General features: G+C 50.4%; 3 protein-coding genes across 4 annotated transcripts in view; 2 read left to right on the top strand and 1 right to left on the bottom strand.

Moving 5' to 3' along the window:
• Nucleotides 1-1,962: 1,962 nt before the first annotated feature.
• Nucleotides 1,963-5,345, bottom strand: Pmar_PMAR029565 (Long-chain-fatty-acid--CoA ligase, putative). Of its 2 annotated transcripts, XM_002773524.1 has the most exons (22): nt 5,173-5,345; nt 5,007-5,113; nt 4,858-4,955; nt 4,708-4,811; nt 4,560-4,662; nt 4,432-4,508; nt 4,273-4,381; nt 4,105-4,227; nt 3,947-4,061; nt 3,814-3,899; nt 3,627-3,758; nt 3,525-3,581; nt 3,402-3,474; nt 3,225-3,350; nt 3,017-3,180; nt 2,894-2,969; nt 2,739-2,849; nt 2,592-2,680; nt 2,413-2,540; nt 2,265-2,368; nt 2,130-2,219; nt 1,963-2,076 (listed from the first exon to the last, which is right to left on the bottom strand). In XM_002773524.1, exons 1-22 carry the CDS (start codon nt 5,314-5,316, stop codon nt 2,016-2,018), a joined length of 2,277 nt encoding a protein of 758 aa, XP_002773570.1. In that variant the 5' UTR covers nt 5,317-5,345; the 3' UTR covers nt 1,963-2,015. The 2 variants fall into 2 exon arrangements, with proteins under 2 accessions (XP_002773570.1, XP_002773571.1); XM_002773525.1 differs by having other exon boundaries at nt 2,130-2,368.
• Nucleotides 5,346-5,774: 429 nt separating this feature from the next.
• Nucleotides 5,775-10,183, top strand: Pmar_PMAR029564 (isochorismate synthase, putative; the record flags this gene model as incomplete). The annotated part of the gene is made up of 21 exons (XM_002773523.1): nt 5,775-5,840; nt 5,887-5,965; nt 6,011-6,121; nt 6,169-6,291; nt 6,554-6,623; nt 6,664-6,791; nt 7,021-7,133; nt 7,193-7,300; nt 7,610-7,753; nt 7,806-7,883; nt 7,934-8,039; nt 8,479-8,619; nt 8,668-8,765; nt 8,940-9,045; nt 9,100-9,203; nt 9,255-9,326; nt 9,385-9,472; nt 9,519-9,624; nt 9,674-9,824; nt 9,875-9,925; nt 9,968-10,183. 21 exons carry the CDS (start codon nt 5,775-5,777, stop codon nt 10,181-10,183), a joined length of 2,259 nt encoding a protein of 752 aa, XP_002773569.1.
• Nucleotides 10,184-10,212: 29 nt separating this feature from the next.
• Nucleotides 10,213-11,959, top strand: part of Pmar_PMAR029563 (menaquinone biosynthesis protein, putative) — a gene marked incomplete at both ends in the record, with an annotated part of 1,961 nt that continues 214 nt past the window's right edge. The window contains 8 exons of the mRNA XM_002773522.1: nt 10,213-10,285; nt 10,461-10,609; nt 10,658-10,718; nt 10,879-10,949; nt 10,995-11,085; nt 11,255-11,479; nt 11,525-11,618; nt 11,667-11,923. Coding sequence (XP_002773568.1) covers nt 10,213-10,285; nt 10,461-10,609; nt 10,658-10,718; nt 10,879-10,949; nt 10,995-11,085; nt 11,255-11,479; nt 11,525-11,618; nt 11,667-11,923 — 1,021 coding nt within the window. The remainder of the gene's footprint in view (nt 10,286-10,460; nt 10,610-10,657; nt 10,719-10,878; nt 10,950-10,994; nt 11,086-11,254; nt 11,480-11,524; nt 11,619-11,666; nt 11,924-11,959) is intronic.

Here is an 11,959-nt window from a genome sequence, read left to right as displayed (position 1 = left end):
ACCTACAGCCTTTCTAATCGCCTTCTGAGGGATCGTTTGACGGTGGGAGAAGACGAACGATGACCTCGTCTGCGTTCCTCAAGCTGCTGCCGTTCAAATGCTTGCTTGGCGAGAGCGTCTTGATACCTTGCAAGGATCGAAGTAGCTCATCCGCAGAACGCCCTCCCGCTTTGGAGAACTCAGTCCTCGAAGTTTCGGCACAGGTAACCCATATGGTAGCCATTCCAAGTCACTTGCGGCTCCTATCAGCTCCAGCATCGAGCATAGCACATCATGATCACGATTTGATTCATTGAAAACACCAATGCTTCGTTGAGCTCGCGTTATAGCCGTAGCAAAGCGCAGAAAGGAACTTACAATCGTTGACTCGCCTCTGAGGCATTTCCAACCCTCCTGTCACCGTAACGAGATATAGCCGGAGAGAAATCACAACTGATAATCGGCGCTCCCAAGCAGACCCCCCCCCGTTCACCAAGGGCACTGCGGCGGCCCTACTCGCGTGGCTGCTTATCATCATTGCGTTTCTCTGCGTACTTGTCAGCGTGCTCTTTCCAACCTTGAACCTGATGGTCCATACACCATCTACATCTAACAAGATTTGGAGCGGAGCGTCGATGCCCAGTCTGGCGTGATCACAGGTCACCATGGTATGCGCCGGCAGCAGACAGAAGTTTATTACTGGGCCAATATACTGCAGACCTGTCTGTCCTAGGATCTTCTCACTGCGTTTAATACCGGGACGATGGACGGGAGAGAATACCTTCCGAGACGATGATCAATCATTGGCTGATCAGGATAACATCTTGCGGATATTCCTTTCGAAGGGTTATTTCATTTTATGATTATATTGTTGATCTGTTTCGCAAACTTCACATCTTGCACCGTGCCACCCTTGAAATATGCTGTGACGATTAGTGCGTTGCATTCCGCCATCATGGACAAGTATTGCCGCGTACACATTCGGCCATTGCTCGCTTCTCTTTCTCGATCTTCTTCTTTGCCCTCTTGGCATCGCCTATAGACACGGAGCTCAGACATGAGCAACTGGCCACTCATGAGACTACGTCTCCTCAGCCATTCTCTGCCAAAGTCGAGATCAAGTGGGGAACTCACGTGGCCATTACCAACGCGCGCCGACCCGCCTCTCGGTGACCGCCAGCGAGCCTGATATAGAACTGTGTTGGACCAGCCGGGAGATTGATTCGTACACCACTGAGGTATGACAGCCACTCTCAGTCTATCAGAAGGTCTAATCGTTCAAAGAGAACACTATAATAGGATTTTTGGTTCCAACGATTACTATAATATATTACTTATATGCTTCAGCAATATGTGGGCATTTATCGCATTTCGAGTGTCCTAGACTTTACAGAGGAAGAGAGCCTTCGAACATCCAACCATGTGAAGTAAACTCGAGCATCATCTTACGAGCCTCTCGGTGCTAGGCCTCCCCCTCAATGGGGACAAGGTACGCACTCGTTCACCCTCGAAGGACCGAGAGGACAATAGCAATCTCGGAACCATTGAAGTCGTTGAATAACGTCCATACGAGAGGGATCGCCGAGGCGGCATTGTCCTCCGAAACGAGATAACTGGAATCAAGGTTGAACCCTGCTACTCAGCTTCCAGTGTGATGACCCTCGAGCAGAAGTGATACAACGTCCCGAATTCTGTGCCCTGTACGTGGTGAATTCCATATGATGTAGCCGACCATTAAAGCAGCTACGCCACAACTCACTGCAGTACACAGTGGGTACTACAAACCGATGCGTTTATAAACTACAGCAATTTTATCAGCGCAGTACCACCAGACCAACACAGGAGCCCCGTTGCACTATCCTCTCCAGCACATACGATGCCACACTCGTATACTTACGTGCAGTGTCTTTTCGGACCGCAGGAGACTAGATAGCGCAACAGCAATACCAGGCTTGATAAAAATACCACGAACATTAAAGAAAGCAAATCTGCTAAGAAACGACAACCCTAAAATACCTCCACCACCCTGGACGAACTCATAACTTGGCCCTCGAAAATGATGTGGAGGTCGTGGGTATCGACATCGGCATCGAGGGACTGAACAAACAGCCGCAACTACTCCAAAATCGTCCCGAAATTCTCCGACTTACTCTCGTCCGAGTGCCTTCAAGTTCTCTAACACCTCCTCGTGTTTAGCAGCAATACCATGGCGCGAAAGCTTATTAGTCGCAGTCAGGCATCTGATGACGAGGCAGTGACTTCCATAGAAACGAATGGTATCTTACTTGTTCTCGGGCGTCCATGGATCACTGAGCAACACTATAGCACAGAGTTGTTCGAGAGGAGACAGCTTACCAACTTTCCAACACTTTCTCAGCGATTCCAAAACCTGAATCATCTCAATTCCAACACCTCCTAGTTGAGGTTCCTCACCGCTTTGTTGGCCTCAGGTTTTCTCAACAGCTCCTCATAAGTGCTGTATTGGATGTTATTAGTGTTGGCCCACTTCTCAAGGTTGTCCCTATTCACCTGCACCATGGCTACTGGCCTGTCCAGGGTGCCTGAATACATCACCATAGAGGCACGAGAGGAGTGTCTATAGCGACACTTACCATCACCGTAGCACATGATGCCACCATTAACGGCATCCACAAAGGCCGAGCTGCTGTAGACCAACTCCATGTTCTCCAAGGCGATATACCTACGTTATGACACGCCCCATAGAAGGGCCATGCCCCGAGGACGTCTATGGTACTCACTCGCCACCCCGTAGCTTCACCAAGTTCTTTACTCTATCGATCAGTTGGAGGCTACCGTCCTCCAAGAACTGTCCAACATCCCCAGAATAGAACCATCCATCAGGCTTAAACCTGCACTCCATGAGCTTCGCTCCGCTACATATTATGCCTCTTACGCTTCCTTAGTCTTGTCTGGCAGTTTATAGTAACCACTCGTCACGCATGGTCCACGTATGAGGACCTCACCCCGACCTAGTAGAGGACATATATATCATACTGTAGTAGAGCATCAGCCATACCAAGGACTCGCTTGCCGTTAGCCGCTCGACTGTCCTTCGACAGATAGGGCTTGCCATGGCGATCCAAGATCTCAGGTTCTCCCTTAGCATCGAGACATGACCGTAGCTTTATCTCAACACCCGGGATTGGCGGCCCTACCACGCCCGTCCGAAGATCGTCTATTCTGTAGGAAGGGGGATCATTGACGCACTCTATATATGTCCTTACAATTGTATAGTAGCACCCGCATTAGTCTCCGTCAGACCATAGCCTTGTATGACCCGACACCCAAAAGCCGTCCTGACCCATCTCTGGACATCTCCCGACAGAGGGCCTCCACCAGATACGCATATCCTATGCAGTGCGGCGTGACACACACTTCTATAGTACACCATGGAGCCTCACCTTACTTGACCACCTAGAAGGGCTCCGAACTTGGAGAAAACAAGACGGTCGAAAATAGGAGTGAATCGACCATCTAAAAAGGACCCCTCCACTCTAGTGATTATAACAACACGAGCATGCTACTCTCAATAGCTTTTGCCTTGGACTCGAAAGCGGCATTAATGAGGCTTCTTTTGAGAGCTGAACAAGTAATACCTACCCAACAGTAAGAGAGGTCGGCCTTACGTGGCTCCAGCGCTATCTTCGCGATAGCTCCCTTCATGATGACGTCGAAGATCTTAGGCACACCGATGAACAGATGAGGTTTGTATTCCTCCAGAGCTCCACAAGGCTTGCTTAGAGTGGACGTTAGGCTCTCTACAGTAGGGTAAGGCACAGCGTCGTGTTCTGACTCTGTGTCGGCCTTGCTTACTTGGGTCTGCATAGCCGATGCTAGCACCACAGCTGAGGCACCCAATGTGGACGGCCAACTCAAATATGTGGGCTAACGGCAGGTACCTAGCCTCAACAATGATCAAGTAACTCCCCTTAGGGAAGGACCTTACGCGACATGGGTGAAGTTTGAAGGTAGACGCTCCAGCACAAGGGGCAGTACCGATCGAATACACGCTACTGCGTGGCTATGTCTTATGACGACACCCTTAGGGTGGCCAGTGGTACCTGTAGCGATCGATGAGTCCCATCATTGTCACTAATGCCGTACCTGACGTATACATGATAGTAGCAATACTGTCCTTCCGAGGCAACACTGGAGGGTAGTCCTTCACCAAGCTTTGACCTCGTCGAAGCAGATCTTCGAATCTGATGACCTCGATACCATGGGTATCTACCAGGGTCCCTACACAAGATACAGAATAGGCCCAGAACCCACCAGCCAACTGTATGGGTCTCATCCTCTCCTTAGCATCAACTCCTTCATCGGTGTAGATGATGTGTCTCAACGATGGCATGTCCTCTCGAGCTGCCACGACCCCAGCCACCTGTCAGGTCCACAATGTCCGCCTCCGCCAAGCACAGTGTGGATCCTCACGTTCTTCCTGTTACACAATAGAGTAGTCCCTTGGCCCTCTGTGAAGGCCTGTGCCACAGCATCTGGTCCTAGTGTACCTGACCAAGTCCGCTGGTATCATGCTGCTCATGGTGCCACCACCACCTTACCGTATATAGTAGTGACGATCATATTCTGAGACCAGGCTCCTAGAGCCGCGGTGATCCACTCTGCACAGGTGTCCTCGAAGATGACCAGAGATATGGCGCCGGTCTAAGAAGGAGTGATCAAGCCTATCGGAGCAGTCATAGGTCTCACCAAGGAGTCCACATCGGCAACGTAGTGAGGCTGAGGGTTGTTACCAATACCACGCAGACCCGCCCCAAAGGCGAAGACGCGCCTGTTCACCTGGCGGTAGGTACCTAATCTCAGGAAGGCCCCTCAGGGAGATGGCCGAGAGAGGCCTACGCCATGTGGTCTTGCCGAACTCCTTGCCAGGTAGCGGCTGCCCCATGTCCACGAAACGGAGGAGCTCTCGAGTGCCTTGACACTTGGAGTTGGGATGACTGAGGAAGACATATGATGGGTTTATTGGAGGAAGCGGGAGAGGTCATCACCTTTTCACGGCATGAGCGAAGACGTCGTGGAGAGTTCGTACAGATGGTGCCCAAGGCAACCCCTCGACACGAGCCGACTGGCCAGTACGACACCTCGCTGGAGCTTCCTGATTGGAAAACACAATATGCCGGGATAGAACCAAGGACCTCCCGATAGATCGCTTACCGTGTTGTCCGGATCAGGATACGGACTCGGTTCTGAATTCAACATCGTTGATGGGTCGACCGGACCGAATGCTGAGCGGATCGGTCCACCAGCGGGAACTGCCCAAGTGAGGTAGTCCAGGCCTTTCACGAGTTCCCCGATCATGGCTTGTTAACTGGGAACGTACTGAAGCCAATCGATCCCTACCCCAGAACGATGGAGCCCACCAAAAGTTTGCCAGTACGAATTAAAAGAGTTTGTGATGCAAGCATCTCCCTCCCATGCTTGACGGTCCCCCTAGTCTAGCCAGATGAAACCAGTGATTTACATCAATACACGACACTCTAGGGTGAGGTCACTGTAAGAGGATACGGCTCATACACCTATCAAGGAGACCAGTTGTGACACATAGTGTGATGAGATAGTGAACCACTCCATGGCAATGCAACCTTCCAATATGTGGGCGTGCGCGACATTCTTGCGCCGACGTACGTTCGAGGTCCCGAGTTCGATCCCCGGCTGGGGGATTGAACGTATAACGAGGACCGACTATAAGAGTACTAGGTTTATCTACGCAGGTTGATAGAATGCCCTATTATCAATCGGACTGTTTTACCACTCCAATGACTTCCAATGCCTCGGATGTTGCCGAGTCTCATCTCACGCTTCCCTTCTGCCCATCTCCAGAAGTAAGCTACCACACGGTTCAGTTGCGGACGTAGTTCGTCTACACAGGTCGCCTGTCTACATGTTATGGATGCGATATCGCACTATGGCCAAGCCTCTGTACCGAACACATCAGAAGACCATTCTAGTAGGATATAGGTTGCCCTGGTTGATGCCAAGAGGATGTGTTCAGTACGAGTACTCCGAATCGAATGTCCCACTGTTTTACATGTGGAAAGTGCCGACCATCTCCCGAAGTATTTCTTGAGACTCCTCAGGTTTCAAGGCTTTGGAAGGGAGTCACGTAAGCTTCCTCCCACCGGCCCTCGTCCACTTGTCCGCTGCACTCAGGTTCCCTATTCGTGGCGCGCGACGGATCGTATGCCCTAGGTGGCTGGGGTCAGGCCCATATAGCCTCTTCACTGAGTGCTATGCTGCTGAGTGGTACAGACGATAAAGTCCGCTACATTGGAGGTTCGTCATGGGAGACTCGTCCTTAGTCCTCATCGGGTTTCGAGGTTTGAGTAGCTGTGGTATCTCGAGAGAGCCAAATTTATATCAGTCTATCGAAATTACAGTTACGATATAAACTCCTGCAGGCTCAATATTTTATAGAGCGCCATTTCTCGATGTCTTATAATCTCGTTTTCATAATGATGGTCGATCTGGCTTCGACATTAGTTCATCTGATCTGAGGTTTTTTGCAACGACCCGGCCTACTGTATTCAACCTTCAGGACGTCGTTTCGATGAGGACAGGGCTATCGGTGCCGAGTGGCGTGATTTCTTCCATGACCCTTCGCAAGAGTAAGGTGTAATGGTAAGCATGTGTATAGTGATGTATTAGATATTGGGTCTTGCCTCGACTCGAGATAGCCTCGTCGGGTGTATATCCAAAGGCTACGTATACGGTAGCAGCCAACATGCTATATGACAACGCTACTGGGAAGCTACTCATGGGGGAGGCTGATCATGGTACTGGGGAATAGACCTGTTCAGCTATAGTGCCACCTGTACATTCGATGTGGCATCACATGTTGCTAATTGGATTCAGCCCTATCAACGATAGCATCCTTCAAGTGGCCATGCAGGCTCAGTGACCTCACCAGTGGGCCGGCCCCATTACCTCCGCTGGCGTCAGATATAGTATCAGCCAATACACTTGAAGAGTAATGCTCTTGGGATTCGAACCCGGGTCTGATAGGTTGCGTGACTAGAGAGCTGCCGCAAACCTGTTACGCTAATCTATCTGTTAGGTATAGTAACACCGTTAATACTGCAATTTCCAAATTCCGCAATGGTTCCCTTGACAAAGTGGTGAGTGCGTGTAGCATGCCCTTTCGTCGTCCTCCTCCTCCCCCCTTACCTCTATTCAGGTCATCTCCCTTCGATCCACCTTGAGTTTTGAAGATGGCGCTTATCCAATGGACCCCATAGATTGGCTTATCACCGTTGTGGAGGCCGTACCAGATACAAAGCGCTATGTAAGTTTTGGAAAAGGTCGGGTTCGTAGACTTCCTGGATAGTTCCTGGATTCCAGAGCTATCGGGTTTGTCAAAGTTTGGCTAGTGAGTGTATTGATAAAACAGCGTTACATCACCATTTCACGTGCCGGGCTCTACATTGCTAACTTTGTACGTTGCTAACCAGGAGTGTATCTAGTCGTTGGAATTGGTATGGTTTCTTTCATCTCTGTTTCGGGAGGGTCGGTGTGTGATCGACAAACTTGGTCAGGGCTGGGTTCATCCGGTCCTACGTTTGGTGATGTAGGGTCTTACCTCTGCTGCTTTCAGACCATCTACATCGAACCACCGCATGGCGAAAGTGCATTTGTATGTATCACACCAGAGAGGCTGTGCCGTGTGGAGGGTGGTCATGTGGAGACAGAGGCTGTTGCTGGCACGTGGAAACCCTCGGAGATCACTAATAACGAGGAGGTCAGATTCTGTTCAGCAAGATAAACGTTGCTCATGTTTGCGGACCGTTTAGGCTGACATCAAGCGCTCCACCGAGCATAGTACTGTGACGAAGTATATTCGGGGGATACTGTCCAGGAGAGCTCATAATGTAGGAAGTCGGAGTGTCTCGTCGAATAGTAGAAGAATGTCTGTTGATAGGTCCGCGTTAGTAGAGTGGATCTATTGAGATTGAAGGAGTTGGTCCATTGTAAGCAGATGCTAGAGGCTACAGTGGACTTGCCAGACATTGAGGATGGGACGAATGGTGAGTAGGATGATGATCGGCAGGGGTGGATAGTGTTGGGGATGAGCAGTCTAATATCCTGTGTACTGGAGTTTCACTCGTTTTACGTGATGTGGCGTATTACTCGGTGAAAAACAAGATATTAGCGCTACGTAGCAGTCGTGAAATATGTTTCTCACTAGTGTTTCTCATAACTCGGGTGAAATTCCACTGAGTATAGATAGTGTATAAAGTGGCTTATTGCTGTGAAAGCATTTGAGCCCTAGATCTAATGAGTAGCAACAATCTAGAGAGTGGTTCGTGTCACCCTTGAAGTGGTGTCTTACTATTTATGGCCATACGGAATTGTCATGAATATGATGTAGCAGCAATGAGAGCTTTGGAGGTCGTTGCTTGGCTGTACTCCAATAGATAATTCCCTCTGGCTTGCGGGCTTTGTGTGGTAGAATGATGACGTCAGGTGATGAGATAGCCTCCTTACGAAGTGGGCATGGTGTGGTAGAGTGGCTGGTACGGGACTTGCATCCAACGCCTGCGGTGGGCGGAAAGCCGCTGAAGGACGCCATGACGTTTATCAGAGCGAGAGAGCCTTTCGATCGAGGTGTGGTCGGCTGGTGTGAGAAGTTATGTCACTTGTGCATGCGTGCAGGCTTCTTTGCTGCTCCCTGTGGTGTGGTATCGTCCAATGGAGGAGAGCTGGCGGTATCGCTAAGAAGTGCCCTGGTCGAACGCCGTCATGGGTCGAAGGTAGAGGGAGGGACGACACATGCATGGGCGGTTGTCGCTTGAGCCTGGATACACTTACAACATGTTAAGACTTGATCGGCACCTATCACTAGTCGTGTCACTGCAATCTAATAATATACTCAATATGCATTCACCATCGATATAGTGAGCGTAGAGAGCGTGGTGGCGATGTAGGTACATGTGATGGCTGGTGCTGGGCTCATTGAGGGTTCGGTACCTGAAGATGAGTGGAATGAGATACGTCTGAAGATGCGACAGTTTGTTGGGACGTTGTCCGATGGTAGGGGAGTAGTTGGCGGAGCGAAGCATTTCATGTTTTGTCATTTTGCATCAGGTGTAAGACCAGCCTTAAATGACCCTTCCGAGTTCCCTAATTTCAATACTTTCTGGTGCGCTGTTTTCGTGGATGAACTTGTTCGCCTCGGCATAAAACATTTTGTGAGTTGCTGGGAATCTGCACGCATGCGCAAGTTGCTTGATTTCGCTCAGGTCGTGTGTCCGGGTAGTCGATCCACCCCATTGACCATAGCTGTCACTAAACATCCTCAAACCACGCATGTGGTACGTTGGAGGGAAGAAGGCCTAGCGGAGCGAAGTTTTTTTTGTGATATTCTCGTAGGTCCACACTGATGAGCGCGGTGCAGCCTTTTATGCTCTTGGTTATGCCAAGGCCACAGGCCTGCCGGCTCCAGTCATTGTTACTAGTGGTAGGGTGTGGGCATTGCCTACTTCCTAGGAGTTGGTCACGGTCAGGTTCGGCTGTTGCGAATCTGCTTCCGGCCATTACGGAGGCCCAGGAGTCTCATGTCCCTATGCTGTTACTGACGGCAGATAGGCCGGCTGAACTGCGGGATACAGGGTGCGTTTGGGAGGAGAATTTCGTGGCGCGTGACGGTGTTGTTATCCAGGAGTAATCAGACGATGAACCAGACGGATATCTTCAAGCCCTACGCAGTGTGGACCCGTGATGTGGCCCCACCATGCGAGTCGGCGCCGGTGCGGTATCTCCTTAGTGACACTGACTATGCTGTTGCCCAATGCTTGGGCCAACAGGGCGTGGTAGGAAGGCCGATCCTTCATCCATCGTAGTCATCATATGTTATGTTCAGGTGCACCTGAATATGCAGTTCCGAGAGAATCTAGCGCCTGAGGGGGGACCGGTAGGTGGCCTGCTGTGGTTTGCACGGTGATGTCGAGCATAGGTTCGAGGAGGACAATATGAGGAAATGAGTGCCTTCCATGTTCCGGAAGACTCCCGATTTACACGTTGGCAAATGCGGTCTAGGGAGCCTCTCACAAGGACTGCTCGGCCACCTAGACGGAGCATTGATGAAGATAGAGTGAAGGAGCTCATATGTGGGGTTATGCCCGAGCTGAGTGGTGATACGAGGTTGAGCGGTCAGGTTCGAGAGCAGTAGTTGTGGTTGTGGGTGCACTGTCATCTCCTATGGAGGCTGTAGCTGTGGACACCATAGCCGAGCAGCTGGACTGCCTTGTCTTAGCCGATGTCTTTAGTGGTAGTGAGGAGGACGGGCCTCAATCGGACTGTTCACGGTGGTGTGGTATTAACGCCAATTTAAAAAATCAATATCCCCTGGCTCCAGCTTGTTGTTGAACTGTCTCCCTCACCTCCCTCAAACCTAAGCTGGGTGGTCGCGCGGGTCTCGGGTCGTGATGTCCCTTGCTGTACTGCAGGTTGTCGTAGAGAGTGCTTGCCAAGTCTGTGTCTGTCCTCACAAGCAGTGGTGGATATGCTGGAGCTCAGTCGTCCAACGATCATCCGTATGGGAGGAGCATTGATTTCGAAACAAGTTCAGGGTTGGATGTCATCTAAGATGGGACCAGTAGGTCTTTACTGCTCCTGCAGCTGCTGGTAGGACCATTGTCATCAGGTTAAAGAGCATATTAGAGTAATGGATGTACCCACGAGAAGACATGATGTTGACTGGAACAGTGAGTGGCTTCTGGGTCTATCGCCATCGGTGCTTCTTGAAGTGTGGGAGGTGTGGTATGATCTGATGTCTCCCTCTCCGCCATAATATTCCCATGTACATCCTTTGTTAGTGGTGTATAACTGACTAGGTTATATGAGCCACATTATTGGTTATACCAGGTACCATTGTAGTAGATGCTACCTGCGCAGAGTTTGCTAGGATGGTCGATGCCCTGAACGTCACTACAGAAGTACGTGCCTGCCGCACTAACTGCATCGTTTTATCATCGCTATAGGCTCTCACGTCCAATCGTCTCCTGAGAGATCGTGTACATGCTATCAGCGGCCGAATTGAGGAGAGGGTACACGCTGAGCTTGGGGATGAGTGTAAGTGTCGCCGGAGGAGTGTTATGTGTCGTCAATAGTGTGTGTGAGGAGTATTCGATCGGGTGGGGTCTGAGGTGCATGTATAACTCTGAGTATGCTGTGGCAAGCCGACGTAGTAGTAGTAGTAGTAGTAGTAGTAGTAGTAGTAGTAGTAGTAGTAGCTGTGTAGGTACGGAACCAAATATCAGTCGAGCATTGGCTACCTTCGCATCGAGCCAAAAGGAATGTGTAGTCATAAGTAGCAGTATGAGCTGCCGTAACTTTGATACCTTCGTAAGTACCAGCGTGGTATCGAGCGGTGATCTAGACGTTGCTATTGGTCAGTGCCCTCTAAGGACCAATATACCCCGATCTTCCTGCAGTAGGGGAGTGAGTGGTATTGACGGAACTATCAGTAAGATTGGCAGTTTGAATGATGGGCCATATTCGTATCCTTCAGGCACGACCATAGGATACGCTGTAGGGTGTGGGCTCTCGACAAATCTCCTTATTGGAGATGTTGCGGCCATTCACGACCTCAATTCGGTTGTCCAGTAGGCGCTTGTCAAACTGGTACAACTGGGGCGAAGCTTTGCTCTCAGATTGGCCAACTACTTGAATGGTGGGGGTATGGTCGGGGAGGTCAGAATACCCCCGGTGAAGATCGTGGTGTGCAATAACAATGGTGGTAGCATGTTCAAGTTCGTGCCTATCGGGAAGTACTCTGAGGAGGTGGCCTATGACAAGAATTTCCGCACCCCCATCGAAGTGGCTTTCGCTGGTGCGGCTGAGATGATGGGCCTGAAGGGAAGCACCAAGGTGGAGGGCCTGTCTGAGATGGTTGAATGTCTTGGCCATAGTGGGCTGATCGAAATCGTGAGTATACGATTAGGTC

The sequence above is a fragment of the Perkinsus marinus genome, assembly GCF_000006405.1.
Source record: "Perkinsus marinus ATCC 50983 genomic scaffold scf_1104296958776, whole genome shotgun sequence".
Lineage (NCBI taxonomy): Eukaryota > Perkinsozoa > Perkinsida > Perkinsidae > Perkinsus > Perkinsus marinus.
This window is presented reverse-complemented; position numbering and strand designations above follow the sequence as displayed.